The 17922-nt window shown below is 44.5% G+C and overlaps 1 protein-coding gene across 11 annotated transcripts in view; it reads right to left on the bottom strand.

Annotated features, from left to right (window-relative positions):
- Window positions 1-17922, bottom strand: part of Carmil1 (capping protein regulator and myosin 1 linker 1) — a 276607-nt gene that overhangs the window by 137223 nt on the left and 121462 nt on the right. For all 11 annotated transcript variants that reach the window (XM_031358897.1, XM_031358895.1, XM_031358896.1 and 8 more), the window contains exons 5-8: window positions 14376-14497; window positions 2307-2404; window positions 1901-1971; window positions 1612-1685 (exon numbers count right to left, since the gene is read on the bottom strand). In XM_031358897.1, coding sequence (XP_031214757.1) covers window positions 1612-1685; window positions 1901-1971; window positions 2307-2404; window positions 14376-14497 — 365 coding nt within the window. The remainder of the gene's footprint in view (window positions 1-1611; window positions 1686-1900; window positions 1972-2306; window positions 2405-14375; window positions 14498-17922) is intronic.

The raw sequence follows: 17922 nt of genomic DNA on the forward strand, positions 1-17922 counted from the left end.
AAAAAAGACATTGTTATTCAGACTAAGGAGGAACTGACAATTACTCTAGATTTAACAGGTGAGAGTCACTTCACGGCACTCACACGCCACATCTCAGTATGTGTGGAGGTCAGAGGACAGCCTCTAGGGTTGGCCTTTGACTATTATCTTCTTCTTTTTTTTTTTTTCTTTTTTGGTTTTTCGAGACAGGGTTTCTCTGTGTAGCCCTCCCTGGCTATCCTGGAACTCACTCTGTAGACCAGGCTGGCCTCAAACTCAGAAATCGGCCTGTCTCTGCCTCCCAAGTGCTGGGATTAAAGGCGTGCACCACCACCACCCGACCGGCTATTATCTTCTTTAAGCCAAGGTACGGCGGCTTGTTTTAATTGTCAATTTGCCACCATCTACAGTCACCTGGGAAGAGAGCCTCTATGAGGACCACCTAGGCCAGGCTGGCCTGCGGGTGTGCCTGGGGAGGATGTTCTTAATTTGGCTAATGAGCTCTAAAGACCCACTCTGAGCATAGGGGCTGCCAGCTCATGCTTTGGGCCTGGACTTTGGAATAGCCAAGAAAGCTCCTGAGCATTAGACAGGAGTGGACTCATTTCATTCTGGTCTTCTCTGTGGTTGTGGTGTGACTAGCTGTTAAAAGTTTCTGCTGAAGACTGCAACCTGGAATTGTGAACTACAATAACCTTTTTTGGTTAACTAAACTATTTTTTTGGTCCAGATATTTTGTTACAGCAATAGAAATAAATGAGGACATAGGGTCCCTTGTTCACTACTGAGAGTACTAGGCTAGCTGACCCAAAAACCGCCAAGGACTCACCTGTTTCTGCCGATCTCCCATCTCATGTTAGGATCCCTGCAGCATTTAGCTCTCTTAATGTAGGTTCTGAGTATCAGAACACGGTCTTTGTCCTTGCATTACAAGCACCCTATCCACTCAGCTAGCTACACAGAATGCTATTTTTCCCAATCAAGTCATTCAAAAATACTTATAGCATGTTTTTATTATCAGCATCACCAGACAGATACTGACAAACTGATTTTTTACCAGTATGTACATATAGAAAGGAGAAATTCCCCAGGCGTAACAAAGTGGTAACAAATAGTCTTTCACCAGAGAAATACTGTCATAAAGGAGTAACTTGGTACAACAGTAATATATTTTATAGAGAGCTGACCAAATGGACTTTTAAGATTTATTTTTAAGTATGTGAATGTGTGTGTGTGCATGTATGTGGAAGTTCCTCCCTCAGGCCAGAGACATTCTACCCTACTGCAGCTGGAGTTCCTATGAGCTGCTCAACATGGTTGGTGGGAACCAAATCTGGGTCCTTTCCAGGAGTAACATGTACTCTAACTGGTGAGCTATATCTCCAGGCCCGTAAATGAGCTCTTACAAGCTATGTCCACAGTAAATGTCAGGGTAGTTTCCAAACATGGACTTTTAGCCTTGGGTACACAGAAGCACCTCAACAAGTCATCCGTGGCAATGGGAAAGCTTGAAAGTTTGCACGTTCCCTTGTAGAAGTATTCTCCAAGGGTTTTTGTCCCTAAGTAACATCAAAGAGTGACAGCCCTGAGAACAGGAAAGGGGCAAAGGAAAAGGGGAAAGATGGGGCTTACCTGTGTTCAAGATGACTGAAGTCTTGTAAATTTAATTCCCTGGTGTCTTGTGTCAGATAAATTGTATCCACATCCTATTTAAAGCAAAACCCAGTTAGAAAATTAATCTCTGTACCTACAAGAGAAGTCAGACAATCACAGAGAACTGGATAGGGACACAGACAGGTTTTTGAGTAAGTAATCTGAACAAAAAAAAAAAAGATAATAACTGAAATGAATAAAATAAACAAGATGAGTGGTGGGGGAGGGGGAAGGGGATGCTAGCAAGCTGGTGTGCTGACTCACTTACCCACTGCACTTCTTCCCTGTATGAAAATCCCAGCCAGTCGCACACACAGGCATACATCTGAGAAAACCCACCTGAAGCATGAAGCAGAGATGTTGATATCGACAGGTTTGCAGCAAAACAATTGTTACATCACAATTTTACAGCTTCAATCTGGCAGCTGCTGGCAATCGCGTTATCTTTCCCATCTAGAGAAGCAGCAAGGATTCTCCCCAGCTCTGTGGTGCAAACGCAGCAGGCTGCAGCAGGGCTTAAATATAGGACTTCTGTTCACCAATCTAAAGTCTGCATGCTAATTACACCTTGAACTAATTGTACCTCTACGGTAGCATACCGGGAATAGGCTCGGCTTCCTGGCAGGGGGATGGGCATCCAACCCCTTACATTTTAGTTTCAAATGCATGCTCACCACAGGGGCCTGGCTCAGCCAAGGTCTGGCTGTCCCACAGGGCCTGGAGACTGGCCAGGCGTTCAGATGGCTCCATGGAGACTTTCTTCATGATTCTCCTGAAAGGTTAATGCCAACAACACATTTCAAAGCTCATGGTTTTGGAACCGTATATAGATTTCATTTTGTACTATGCCTCTTTTGTTTGCTTTAAACAAAGATGGGTGTCACTTCAATTATGGCCAAACTATACTTTGACTTGCTTCCTCTTGAAGATTCAGGCATTAAAAACGAGTTTCCATGTTGTTCTCTGATGCAAAAATTTTGTTACGATACTTTTAAAAAGTAGTACTCTAGGGTTAGGGGCAATGGGTGTGACTCGGTTGGTAGAGTGTCTGCCTAGTATGAAAATCTCTGGGTTCTATCCCCAGTGAGACATAAGCCAGAAGGAGCTGAACGCACCTGTAATGCCAAACTTAAAAAGAAAGATATCAAAGTAATCTACAAAGTGAATCTGAACACAGCTCGAAGTACAGGAGACACTGTCTCAAAAAATTAAAGGTACTGTATTTAATGAATTAGTATACTGTACTTCTACCAAATACATGTGCCCAGCTTTTAAGAATTAAAGCACAAAGCTTCTAAGTCCATGCAGGGTGCCCTGTGTAAGTGTTCATCAGGAGATGGACCTTCTCTTGTGGTAGCACGTTCTTTGGCTCTGGGCTACTGGACTTTGGGTGATCCAAGGCCAAGCATAGATCCCATTCCTTCAATCTCTTCCTCCTCAAAACATAATAAACCCCCTGCCTATTCACAGGGTGCATTAAAATGTAGCCCAGTGCTGTTGCCATGGCTCAGCAGCTGCCAGTTCACGTTGCTCTTGCAGAGGGCTGGAGTTCAGTTCCTAGCGCCCACGCTGGACATCTCACAACATCGGTGCCTCCAAGTCTGGAAGATTCACCACTTTCTTCTGGTCTCTGCAGGCACTGCACACATGTGTGCACGCACACACAGACACATAATTAACAAAAACAAAAATGCAACCTGCCTCCCCAAACTGTCATTATTCATAAGACAGAAGTGATAAAATAAGGAGACCCCCCCCATCTCATAGGAACTCTGTGAGAACAGAAATGAACACATTGCTTAGAACAATAATGAGTAGGAGATTAACTAAAATGTAAGTTGATCTTGTCAACATGATCACATCCTGATCATTCAATTGGTAACTTCTGAATTCACCCAAAGATTGGCTATTGTGCTAGGGCATATTTCCAAGTATGCTATGAACAAAATCCACATACACAAATAGATAGATAGATAGATAGATAGATAGATAGATAGATAGATAGATAGATAGATAGAGATAGACAGAATTCATTCAGATGGAATGAATTTTGTTTACTGTTGTAAGGTTGTTTTATTTTGAGCTAGAATTTCACTATATGACCTCAGCTGTCCTGAAACTTAGGACAATGACCAGACTGGCCTTAGACTCAGATCTTCCTACCTCTACCTCCTGTCTATTGCTGTGATGAAACACCATGCAGAAAGCAACTTGGGGAGGATAGGGTTTGTTTGGCTCACACTTCCACAGCACTGTTCATCATCAAAGGAAGTCATGACAGGAACTCAAACAGCAGGAACCTGGAGGCAGGAGCTGATGCAGAGCCATGAAGGGATATTGCTTACTGGCTTGCTTCCCATTGCTCAATGTGCTGTCTTATAGAACTCAGGACCACCAGCCCAGGGTTGGTACCACCACCATGGGCTGGGCCTTGTCCCATCAATCACTAATTAAGAAAATTCTCTACAGGTTTGCCTACAACCAGATCTTATGGAAACATTTTCTCAATTGGGTTTCACAACTTTCTGATAACTGTAGCTTGTGTCAAGCTGACATAAAACTAGCCAGCACACTTTCCAAGTGCTGGGATTAAAGGAATGTACAATAATGCCCAGTCAGTTGTGATTTAAGTGAAAAATGCCCCTCAGGGGTTAATGTATTTCAACACTCAGTTCCCAGCCAGCAGCACTGTGTGGAGAGGGCCATTCCCAGGGCTGAGCTTTGAGTCTGTACAACCTTGCTCCATCCACTTCCGGTTCTCTCTCTGCATGTTGATAGGGATTTGATCTCTCAGCTTCCTGTTCCTGCTACTTGTTGCCATGCCTCCCTGCCATTAGGAACTCTCCCTCTGAAACCACAAATGAGAATAAACTCTTCCTTCTTTGAGTCATGGTACCTTATCACAGCAACTAGTACATTCTCCAAGCCAGAAATCTATCAAGAAGAGCAGAAAGCCTGGCAATAGTGGTGCATACCTGTACTCCGCTCTTGAGAGACTGAGGAAGGAGAATTAGTGAAAGTGACCCAGACTGGGCAGTGCTACACAGTGCCATAGTAAAACCCTGTCTCAAAGAGAGGAGGTGGCCAGGCAATGTAGGAAGACACTGATACTATGGAAAAATGTTAGGTAAGCCGAGAAAGAGCACTGCATCTCTTCTCCAATGGGGGAGTGCATGCGACATCCTCGGGGCACACCACAGCTGAGAAACATCTGGAATGCTCTGAGCAGAGTTCTAGCAGTGCTGAAAAAGTTTTAGATCTTAGAGCATATTAGATATAGAATTTTTCAGATAGGAATGCTCAACCTGGACATGTTTGCAAGGGCTTGAAGAAGACACAAAGAGCATTGAACAGCAGTGAGCCTGCAGCTAGAACAAAAGTATTGCAGATAAAGGGAAGCGTGTCTGTTCCATAAGAAAGCTCAGGCCCAGCAGAATCTCTATAGTGCAGAAGAGTCAGCAGAGACGGAGAGCAATAGGAGGCCCAGGGAACTCAGCACTAAGCTGGGTGTGGGCCATGGGGAGCTCTGCCAGTCAAACTAAAGAAGTTAGTAACTCAGGATTTTATTGTCAGGCAGTGGGGTGCCACAGGACACCACGCAGAGAGGAAGAGTCAGGCAGTCGAACTCTGGACTCACCTTCATAGGGGAGGACAGGAGGAGGACACAGGGAGGTCAGTGAGGAGGACATAGGGGAAGACAGTGAGGACATCACAGGAACGGATAAATACCTTGCTAAAAATGAAGGCATGTTTGTTTTTGTTTGTTGGTTTGTTTGTTTTTCAAGACAGCAAGCTGAACAGCTAAGGATTTCCTCCTGGAACCTTCTGGGGCCCCAATATTTAAAGAGAAAAAAAAAAAAAACAGTCTTCCAGGAGGGCATGTCAAAGAAACAGTGGGGACACAAGCAAAGCCCTCCGGCAGGGATGGGCACTGTGGACCTGGTAGTTAAGGTGCAGAGAGAATGGAGGGGAGAGGGAATCAAGACCTGTGCAAACATGAGACCACCAAAAAAGGCAAAATCCAAGGCCAGGAGCAGAAGCTTACACCTGCAATCTCAGGACTTGGGAGGTGGAGGCAGGAAGATCAGGAGTTCCAAGTTATTCTCCACTCTAAGATGAATTCAAGGCCACCTTTAGTTCCATGAAGCTTTCTCTCTCCCAGAGACCGAAAGGCAGAAAAGGAAGAAGATAGAGAGCCCAGACCAAGCACATCCAAGGAAGACAGCAAAAGGACCAAAGGTTATGTCATCAGAAAGGGATGACTAAATGACTAGTGCACCATGGGAACAGATGCTCAAATGTGGGCAGTGCCACAAAGTCAGGGGTCGGGTAGGGGGTGGAGCATGGGTAAAGAGGGTATCAGCTATAAAGGGAGCACTGTTAGTGACTCAGAACTGTGACATAATTTGAGTGTGTCCTGGTGAAATCAACACACGTGGGCAAAAACACTTTAGTGCTGTGTTTCTGAGGCTTTGCCACTGGCAATTTCTCATGTACATAAATAAAACTACTCAATCTGTTCGGCCCCTTTTGCAGGACGCTGCCTCTACTTCTGGTATGGCTTGTTTGTTTATTTTCTTTTTGTTCCCCGCCCCCCCCCCCCCGCCCATGTAACATACATACTCCATGAGGGCCTACATCCTCAACAGAGATCAGAGAGACACTCAATCTTGAAATTTTACCCTCCAAAAAGTGAGCTAAACAACCTCTTTTCTTTGTAAAGTACCCTGCCTACAGTCCTTTGTTATATTAACAGAAAACTAATTATGCCAAAAGCATTCTCAGAACACAGAGGAAAAAAATAAAATAAGCAGCCTTAGAAAGCAAAGGTTTCTACTTCAAAAGCAACACAGAACCCAGGGGAAAGGGGAAGTGAGTTAGTAAAAAGGAGGCAGCTGGTACAGAGTCCCCACGAGCCGCTCAGCAGAAGCAGCCATCTGGGCTCTTTCAAGCTGCTCCACTTCTCAACAGTTCTCACCTTCCTTTTTTGCTGAGATGTCAGAAGCCAAAGGAGTCTCGCAAAATACGTGCATGCATTTCCATAAGAGATAAAGAGCTAAGCTTGCAGAAGGCGGGAGCTGTGGCTTCTGCTCTAGCCCTGTGTATTATGTGTGAGAGGAAAATCTGTTGACATGTTTCCTGCCTTCAGCTAAATGACAGCACAGAGCAGCCATGTGCATCCCAGGCTCACACACACGCAAACAGAAGCATCAGCCAGACATAGCGTTTACTATGACAGCAGGTGTCCTTCCCGAGTGACACGCTCCTGTCCTAGACTCCTCATTGGCTCCAGTAAGGAACCAATGGTGGGTGGGACACGTTTAATTTACATGAGACTCAAACATTGATGTGTGTGGCAAAAACAAAAACAAAAAGCAAAACACCCCAGTGGGCATACCAGGTCTTCACACGTGTCTCACAGTAAGCTGTTGGCACAGAAATAATCTGAATTATTTTAATCCATGGAAAACAACTGAGTTAAAACTCAGTGTAAATCCAAAGAAGTAACTGTCTTCAACAGTTACTATTTAAGCACCTCTTATAGCATTTGTTTATTTGGCATGAGAGTGATGTGTGTGTGTGTGTGTGTGTCTGTGTGTGTGTGTCTGTGTGTGTGTCTGTGTCTGTGTGTGTGTGTGTGTCTGTGTCTGTGTGTGTGTCTGTGTCTGTGTCTGTGTCTGTGTCTGTGTCTGTGTGTGTGTCTGTGTGTGTGTGTGTGTGTAGGTACCACAGGAGACGTGGCGGTTAGGGGACAGTTTATGGGAGCCAGTTCTCTTCTTTCACCATGTGGGACCAGGACTGAACTCACATCAACAGGCTTGGCAGCAAGTGTTTTTACCTACTGAGCCTTCTCATCAACCCCAGGCCATGTTTTCTTGACATCAGCCCCACAGCACATGCAGCCTGCTGCTACTGTGGAAAGTGAGGAGACTATCAGACTGGCAAAACACATTCCTTTTCGGGGAATGGGGTTGGTTTTGGTTTGTTTTTTGGATTTTTGAGAAAGGGTGTCTTCTATGAAGTTCTGGCTGTTCTGAAACTTGCTCTGTAGACCAGGCTGGCCTCCTAGTCAGAGATCCACCTACCTCTGCCTCCCAAGTGCTGACATTAAAGGCCTGTCCCAGCCGCCACTGTCCTCTTAGACCACTTTTCTTTAAAGTAACTGCATTTCCCCCCAGATTTTCAATATTTGTCTTCATAGAGAAATCCACAGAATTTTGCTTAGAAGTAAAACATAGTTTAACAACCTTAACAACCAACCCTCAAAAGGATCACAGTCATGAAAGGACCATGAAGCATGCCAAAACCATATTGCACAGCTACCATGCTACTGCTACTTTGCATGTCAATACAGAAAACACAAATATTTTTTTAAAATGAGAAAAAAAATATTATATTTAGGTAAAGCCAAAAAATTCAGATTTGGAAATTAAAGTTTCATTTGTTTCAAACAGATATATTGGTAGGCCGTTCTTTTGTTTATTTGTTTGTTTTTTGAGACAGATCTTTGAGAGACAGGTCTTTTGAGACAGGTTTTTTGAGACAGTTCAGGCTGGCCTTGAACTTTGAACAGAATACTCCATCTGCAGAATACTGTGACCGCTACAAGTTTGCAGCTAGCCTAAGCTACAGTGCTTTGGGGGTGTCAGGAGCAGTGCGTTCTATATATTAGATACTAGGGACTGAGGAGCAGACCTGGTGACAATCAAACAGCGTGAGAGTAAGGAGACAGGCATGGGCAGGCACAGCCGGTAACCTCCTCCTCCCACCTTCTCATGATACACATATTTATTTAATACAGCTCTCTGTATTAAAGAGTATGCTGGATCCCATCCCGCTCAGTCACACTCTCTGTTGTTCTCTAATTGCACTTGCTCGAGCCATGGGCTTTACTATCACTCATTTTTAATACTGACAAGCATTCCCCAGAATCTCGCAGAGCTCTCAAGCTACCTCCTCCTATTCAGCAGTTCTTCAAAGTAAAACTTGTCTGAGAACGTATCCACTCGCCCACTCCTGAGTAATCTGGACAGTCCATGTGGACCTGAGGAGGGAGTTTCATAGTCAGACCTAATAGTCAGGGAAGAAGCCTTCATGGAAAGGACTGGAAGTGCAAGCATCTGTCCTATTCTGAAATAGGCTGAACATGAAGGAAAGTAACTGTCTTCTGGGCCAGGCTATACAGTTTCAGCTTTATCAGGAATCGAGCCATCAGACAGTTCTGCAAGAAACAGATAGCCCTTGAATTATACAAAGATAACCGATATCAGTATGGAGGGCTGCTGGCACAGAAAAGCAAGGTCACTGGGCCAGTTACAGAGATGTTTCAGCGAAGAAAACCACATGGTCTGAATTGAGGCAAGGGACAAAAAGAAAGACAAAGGACCCAGCCAAGACTCACCTAGATGACATCAAGAGCCTGGTAACTAACCCGTGGCTCCCTTTTGCTGAGACCACGAACAACAAAGCCAATCTTTGGGTGACAGGGGCAGGTTTTATAGGGTAAGATAAACAGTTCTTTTGGGACAGATTGAGTGTATGTAGCTTGAGGTCACCCCTATGGAGATGTCTGCCAGGCAGATTGGAGGGGAGAATGAAGGTCACAGGCAGGGGACGTCAGGGACTAAGGAGCCAATGCTATACCAAAGCTGCCTAGCTACAAATGGGCTGCTACACAAAGTTACATCGAAAACAGTCTTTTATACTAAATGTTCTCTGGAAGGAAAAACAAACAAACCAAAAACAAACAAACAAAAAAATAAAACCAAACAAAAATATACGGCTGGAGAGATGGTTCAGCAGTTGAGAGCATTCACTGCTCTTCCCGAGGTTCTTAGTTCAATTCCCAGCAACTACATGATAGCTCACAATCATTTGTAATAGGACCCAATGCCCTCTTCTGGTCTGAAGACAGATATACAATGTACTTACTCATCAAATACACAACACATCTAATAAATATATAAATCTTTAAAATAAACAAAGAACAACAACAAAATACATCCAGATCCGAAATTAAATTGGTAATATCCGCACTCTTGAGTGAGGTGGAAATTTCTGGAAAAGTCAGTTGTGTCATGTGATGTTTCCCTGTAAACTCTCTTATGAAAGGATGTTTTGCTGAGAAGAGCTAAATGGTATTTTTCTAGAAGCAGCCTGGAAAAAGGGTGAATGATGTTCTGCTAGAGCAGGCGCTTGAAAGAACACGTTTGGAAAGGGTATAAATATTACGCAACAGACAGTGGACAGCACGCACTGTGTGGCTGGTGTTGGTACGCCTTGCTACTCTATGCTGGTCATCATTGGGTTTTGCTGACACTGGTCTTTGCTGACAACATTGTGTGGTATTGGTTCACCTTGTCACTCTTTGTTGGTCATCCTTTGTCATAACTTCAGAGAGAAAAATGCACCAAAGAACTTCTGGTGGTATTCTGGCAGCTTCTTGTAGATTAGATTTGCCCCAAAGAACTATTTCTAAACAAGTCCACATCCTCCTTTGCTCTATTAACCTTTTCTTTCTACTACCTCTGGTGGGTGGTGGGCTAGAAGCTCCCTAGAAACATTTAAGTACACTTATTAAAAATGGGCTTGAAAAATATAAGCCTACATCTGAACTCCTAGGACATTAGCAAACAAATAAATATGTACTGAAGAAAGTGGAGGATCTCAGCCCAGCATGTGGGAGCCTAAGACAGAAGAATGTTGATTTTTAAAGTTCGATGCCAGCTCTACTATATAGTGAGACAAAAAAGGAAGCGGTGGGGGTGGGGGTGGGGGCATGGGCAGGCGGAAGGAAGAAAAGAGAGGCAGAGCTAGGAACGGGTGGAGGGATGAGGAAAGACAGGAAGAAAAGAAAAAGGAAGAGAGAGAGGAGGAGGGAGGGAGAGAAAGAGGGAAAGTGAAAGGGAGGGGAGAGAGGCAGGGAAGGAGGGAGGAAGGGAGAGAGGGAGGGAGGAAGGGAAAGAATCATAGAAACTCTAAACCTGCTCTGAAGAACAGGTATCCTAAGCCCTTATGAAATACATCACATTTGCTTATTTCATCAGGGCTCCTCTGTCATGAAGAGAGGATAAACACATGTACAAAGAACGTTGCTAAAACAAATACCCAGGCAGAGAGATTTAAGAAAGGGAAGGGGCCTCTCTCAAGCTAAGAAGCAAGAGTCTCACACAATTAACAGCCAGTTACGGCCTTTCTCTCTTCCCAGCTGAAACCCTGAGATCTTCTGGGGATCCCAACAGAACCCTACTTGTAACCCTAATGGTGCCTGGCTGTACCTTTCAACATAGTACAATCAAGACAGTACTGAACCCACACTACAGTCTCACAACTAAAAAGAGAAGGAGGGGTGGAAGAAAGGTTTCTAAGCAACCTGGTTTTATTTATTTATTTATTCATTTATTTATTTATTTTGCATGTATTTTATTTTATGTGTTTTGCTGTTTTATTTTCTGTGCATTTTTATTTTAAGTGTTTTGTCTGAATGCATGTGTGTGCATGGTATGGTACAGTGCCCACAACGTCAAGAAGAGGGTGTTAGATCCCCCAGAACTAGAGTTGCAGGTGTTGTAAGCCACCCCATAAGTGCTAAAAATTGAACCTGGGTTCTCTGAAAGAGCAGTCAGTGATCTTAACTGCTGACCCACCTCTCCAGACCCCTATGCACCTTTTGAGATATAACTTAAGAGCCACCAAAATGTAAGGTGTAATAAATCCTAAATCACTACTCTCCAGTGGAGTAAGTAGCCATACTTGTTCTTTCTCTGAGCATCTTACTCTTAACATCTGTGCCTAAAATACACATTTAAAATGCCTTCCTGAGCTGGCAAAATGGGTCAGTGGGTAAAAGCACTTGCTGCCAAAGCTGATGACCTGAGTTTGATCCCTAGGACCCAGATGGTTAAAAAAAGAAAAAAGAAAAGAAAGAGAAGTGACTCCCACAAGTTGCTCTCTGATCTCTGTATACATATGTGGCATACACATGACCCCTATCTATCTACCTCACATACAAACCCACAAATAAATAAGTACATATTAAAAATTAAAACCAGGCTGGGAGGTAGAAGTTGTGGCAGAGAGCCTCGCACCTAGGAGGGCTTGAGTTCAAACCCCAGCGCCACTACTGAAATATGCATTTAGTTTTAAATGCTTTTTAATAATGCTCAGTTTCTTTCTGAGAAGCTCACATACACACTCTCTGGTCTCTCTCTCTCTCTCTCTCTCTCTCTCTCTCTCTGTGTGTGTGTGTGTGTGTGTGTGTGTGTGTGTGTGTGTGTAAAGCACCTTTCTTTCAGTGTCTTACTAACACCCCAACTCTGCTTCTGACTAGTCCTGAAATTTTTTTCTGTATCAGAGGAAGGAGTCCTTAGCTTGCTGAAGCTGAGGTCTCTAAAAGAAAACTCATCAGGCGGCTGAGGGTGACAGGGTAGAACTGCCCCTCTGTTCCTTCACTGCTAACCACACATTAAGGGAAAGTTCAAGCTATTGAGAACTCACATTTCTCCTGCACAATCAGTCCCCTGATGTTACTGAAGTAACAGCCAGCAGGAAAAGCAGAAACCATACTAAAAAAACAAACAAACAAATAGGCAACCAAACAGACAGCAACAAAACCCAGGCACATTCAGAGCAGGGATTTGGCTGCATTTGACAGCCTGCAACACTGGTAGGACAGTCCATCTATTATTGGAGCCAACCAAGACAGCAGGATGCCTCTAGGTAGAGATCATGGCGGCTCCTTGTGCAATAGTGACCTTAACACTGGTGCAGCCACGAGACACTGTTTTGGACTTCCAGCATGACTCTCCTGAGGCACCCTTTCTTTGTACGTGTTACTTTACCACATCTGTGAAAGAAAGGAGCTACACTTGAACGGAACTCTTTCGGCCCGTTTGGTTCTCCGTAGCTCCTTCAGGATTAGCAGCTCTTCCCTGATTGGTCCAATTCTGTGCTTACTTTGCATACAGCACAACTAATAAGAGCCCACCTAGCTCCTTGAAGAAGGACCAGAGGACTGCTTCTGCCTTCATGACCTGCTGGAGACACACTCCCTGCCCCTTGGTTACCACAGCTCCAGCGTCTAAGACCTGCAGCTGCAGACAGGGTAACTGGTTCCTACCTCAACCTCTACCTTGGCTACAAGCAAAGTGACTGGTTCCTGACTCCGCCTCAAAGACCGAACCTGTGGCGACAAGCAGGGATTTGTTTCTGCCGAGCATCTACTGTTTCCAGCCCTCTAGATCTGCTGCTCCAGCGCCATTTACCCCCAGCTTGTGGGAGCTCTAACACTCCTAACACTTTCCTGAGTGTTCTTGCTGTTAAGGCAAGAATTCAAATCTCTCACTGATGCACTGCGGAGCCAGTCCTGCAACTGGCTTCCTATTAGATTCAATGATTAGTTCTTTGTTAATAAAGCCCTCGTTTTCTCACCCTTTCCTGTCTGCTCACTTCGTTCTTGGACAGAAAGTGGTATAAACCTGAACGGAAGGTAGGAGAATCAACTGTCTTAGGGTGGCTGGAGCCCACTCCAGAGGAAGTCTCCCTTGCTGTTCCTTCCCACCGCTGCTGCTGCTGCTGTGACTCATCCCTCACCTCCCAGGCCACCCTGCAGGCCTGTGCCTCTGCAAGCATGCACATAGGGACTGGACGCCAGCAAGTGCTCTCCTTAAAAGCACTGAAGATTTGAAATACTACAGGCAGGAGGCAAGGAATAATCCCAGCTTCCCTTACCTATCCCAGCATGAGATCAGGCATACAAAGCAATTTGAACAACCGCCTATCCTGAGGATGCCTCTAAAAGAAACCACTGCAGGCAGAGGGCCAGGCTCCCCATTTAGCTTGTCCATGATGGGAAGAAAAAAGACCTACCAGAGTCTAGCAGGTCCCCTCAGCATAAAGCAACGGAAGAGTTCCTAACCTCAATGCCCTCTTGACCCTCTTGCTGTAACAAGATTTGTTTTCCTAAGGCTGCCCTATCTACCTTCATGTTTCAGGATGGGCAAGAGTTGCCAGAACTCCCCTCTCACCACCAGGAAAGATGCACCACAAATCACCAGATATATTTATGAGTTGTTAGCCTCTCCAGCACTCTTCATGGGCAACAGGAAGGCATTTCCTACAACCTGGGCAACACATCCTCCCACCAGAAAAGCATCTTAACTTGCTGATGTCCTCCTCGCCACTCCACCTCCACAAAACCAACGGGGGAGTCTGTTTCCTAAGCCACCATCCTAGCATGATGACTCATGCCTATAATCCTATCACCTGGTAGTTAATGCAGAAGGATGACAGAGTCCTGGACCAGCCTTGGGCTGTATAGTGAGATACCCTCCAATCTCCTTCCTGTCCTCCCTGACCCAGGAAAAAGGAGTTGGAGGAAAGAAAGGAAGAAGGAAAGAGAGGTTGCAGGAAGAGGAAGATAAGGAGGAAGAAGAGGGGATGGTGATAATGGTGGGGGAGGGGTGGTAGTAGCACATGGTGGTGGAGGTCGTAGAGAAGGAGGCGCCTGTGATGGTGGGGTGCTGGTGGAAGTGGTGCTGTGGTGCTGTGGTACTGGTGGTGACCAAGATGGTGATGGTGGTGATGACTGAGGGGTGATGGTGGTGATGATCACGGTGCTGGTCGTGGTGGTGGTGGTCTAAGAGGTCTGGGAGAAGTAGATGTAAAGGGACAAGGACAAGAGGGAGGTATTTTCACATGAATCTGATGAGGAACAAAGACTTTGCTGCTCCACGGGAACTCACAGTGGGGAAAGGCCTGGAAATATCCTCCTCAAGCAGGTGCCTATGTGAGCCAGCACATCACTCACATCCTCCGGTGACGCCATCTTCATGGACATGTTATACTTCTCAGTTTCCACCACCATCTGCAAAAACAAATAGCACTTAATACGGATCCCAATTTTTTTCCCTCTATAACAACAAAGTGATATATATAAGAAGCATTTCAATGGTGGGAATATACACAGGTCCAGCAACAATGTATGTTCTCACAAACTAAAACCCTAACCACCATGTGACATATCTTGGGAATACACCTAAACAATGCTGTCAATATACCACACGTTTGCACATCCATGTTAATTGCTGCAATATTCGTAATAGCCAGGAGATAGAACCAGTCCACATGTCTGTGATAATTACTTCTAACTGTCAATTTGGCACAGAGGAAAACATTAAGGAAGAGAATCTTAATTTAAAAACTGAGTGAACCAGCCTGGGCTGTGAGGCAGTCTGTGGTGGATTGTGGTGTGTGATTGATTGATAACTAATGTAAAGAGTCAGCACACTGTAAGTGGTATCAATCCCTAGGCAGGAATTCCTGAACAGGATACGCATGGATAAGTAGACCTGAGTACAAGCAAGCAAATATTGACTAATTTATTCTCTGCTGCCGACAATGAATGTGGTCAGGGAACTAGGACCCCAAAGGCCAAAGTGATTGCAACAGACTTCCCTGGTGACATCCACATTCAAGTCTGAACCTATCCTGAGAAACATCTGCCCAAGCTTGTATTAGCTCTGAGATAACTGGTTTGTCACTTCTTTTTTTTTTTTTAAGTATGTTTTTAAGAGAAGAAATCTTATAAAGTGCTTAAATAAAAGTTAGTAATCATTTTACTAGAAGCAAAGGGAAATTTATAACACTTATTAAAAAGTCAACCTGTGTATACAGAGAGAAACCTGCCAGGGAAAACCCTGAAAACGGTAAAGTAATAAATGCTTCTGCTAGGCTTCATGGCAAAGAGCGAGCTGCAGATACTAGAAAGCTGAGATGTGGCCCTCACCTGCTCCCGGAAGTGAGTTTAAATCCACCCGAAAAGAGGGTGAGCCACAAAACAGGTGACTTGCTGATGATGGGAACCTTTCTCAAGGAAGTCACTGATCACTTCCGTAAAAGATGGCGTCACCATAACTCTTCAAGGAGCCATCACAGTAGGAAAGCATCCTAAGCCTTTGCTCCCTGTTGTCACTTAAATGTATATAAAGGGAAACAGAAGTCTATGTGCAATTAGCCAGGGAGAGTAATAAAGCCATGCTCACAGTATGCTTTAGATTTCTATAAAATCAGCCAAGCTGAAAATCAGAATAATATAAATCAATGCATTCTTGTGAAGCAGGAGAGGACTGGAAAATACGTTTAAATGCTGAGATCCAGTCATGATCCCCATTGTGATAAAACTTTCACAGAAATTTTGGGATGATAGTACTCGATGCCACCTAGCAAGGGGGAGAAGAGGAGCTTTCATTTTAATTCTCAACACTGTTCAAAAAATCGATAGCAGAAGCTAACCTCCTGGCAAACACCTATAATCTCAGTATGTGGGGGGCTGAAGCAGGAGGATCACCATGAGTTTGAAGCCAGCCTGGGCTATGCAGTAAGATTCAAGTCAACCTGAGCTATAAAATGGGACACTGTCAAGAAAAAAATGGAGGGGTTCAAGGAAGAGAGAGAGAGAAGAAGGAAGGAAGGAAGGAAGGAAGGAAGGAAGGAAGGAAGGAAGGAAGGAAGGAAAAGGCCAATGAGATTGCCTGAGTTTGTTCCCCAGGACCCACATGATGGAAGGAGGAAACCAACACCCAAAGGTTGTCCTCTGACTTCCTCATGGGCACATGTGCTCATACATGGGTGCACAAACACAGCCTTAAATAAAATATAAAATTAATAGACTTTAAAAGACTCAAGCATAGTAGTGCACACCTGTAATCTCAGCATCTTGAAGGCTGAAACTTAAACCACTATAGTTTAAGGTCATCTTGGGATATATATGGAAAGTCCGTAAGGAAACAAAGAATGGGAGAAAAGGAAGGGGACAGGAGGGAAAAAGCAGGAAAGGTGGGTAGAAGAAATTCTCTAGGCTAGTCCAGGCGTGTCCTGTGTGCAGCGTCCTGGAGATATCCTATCCCTGGAAGAAGGTAGCAGCCCAACTTCACAGGGAAGCTTTGTAGCTGGTTTCCTACCAGACATCACTGTGTCCAGGAGGATGCTAAGTCAGAATCTTGCTGCAGACCATGCGGCTCCTTTGCTTCAAATGCAGAAACTCATTTCTAAAGTCAGATCACGCGGGAGGCCATTGTGTGTCTGCACTTGATACTTGCCCCGACCCTTGGTGATTATATTTCACATTCCTCACTTCTATTCAGTTCAGTCTGGGTGCAAGGGGTTCATAATTGGCCTATTCTAATTCCACTTGATCTTCGCACATAATCATCCCTAATTATGAGGGACTGAATAGGATGACAGGAAAGAGAAAGGACAACAGGTGGGGGAAGAAATGAGCCTTCAAACCCAACCTGACAAGAAGGTGCTTACAAAGCCCTGCTGGAGATGTCAACACCTCTGCATAATGTACAGTCTGCAACAAAGCCACCACAGTGGAACCACCCGTCACATCTCTACCTCAAAAAAAAAAAAAAAAAAAAACCTGTCTATCAGTGTGGCTTCATTCTGCTCCAGGCTGAGCAGAATGCTCACACACCTCACAGGGCAGAACTCCTCCTACCCTCTAGTCCCTATTTAAAACAGTAACTGGAAAAGGTTTGATCTCCAGATGCTTAGTTAAAATAACCAGAGATTATAAGACACCATCTCTATTCCTGATCACTGATCCCAGTGTAAGTATCCTAAGGTGTAAACTACAACTTCTTCATTTTTTCTCTTTTCCATACTGAGAAAGAATCTTACCAACTGCTTGGGCTCAACTCACTCTGTATTACTGGCAGGTCTTGAACTTGCCATCCCCCTGCCTCAGCATCCATTAGCTTAGATTAATCTACTGAGCCTAGCTATAGGCAACATTTTTTGACTAAATCACAATCAATAAACTTTCGGGGTGGTTTTGTTTCCTCTAACAGAAACAAAATGAAGTTCCCTTACATGTGTCACTATGACACAGCAAACATTTTAGTTTGAAGACAACAGCAGCAGCAGATGATGACCTGCAGATAAAAATCTAAAAATTCTATAGTACAGAACTATAAGACCATAAGTACCAAGGGTGTGGTGTTGGCATCAGAGCCTCCGAAACCCATGACGTCACATAGGTAGGCCTCACAGACCTGTTGCCAAGGCAACAGCCATTATATTCCCAGAATCCATTGGGCTCACCTTCCACCTTTACCTGTGGCCACCATGTCACCAAACACACACACACACACAACATACACACACACACACACACACACACACACACACACACACACACACACACATATATGAGGAACACTCCTCCCTCCCTTTCTCTCTCCCCCACCCTAGCCTCTTCTCCTTCTGCCACTACCCCCTCTCTCT

Source organism: Mastomys coucha, unplaced genomic scaffold (genome assembly GCF_008632895.1).
Source record: "Mastomys coucha isolate ucsf_1 unplaced genomic scaffold, UCSF_Mcou_1 pScaffold7, whole genome shotgun sequence".
Lineage (NCBI taxonomy): Eukaryota > Metazoa > Chordata > Mammalia > Rodentia > Muridae > Mastomys > Mastomys coucha.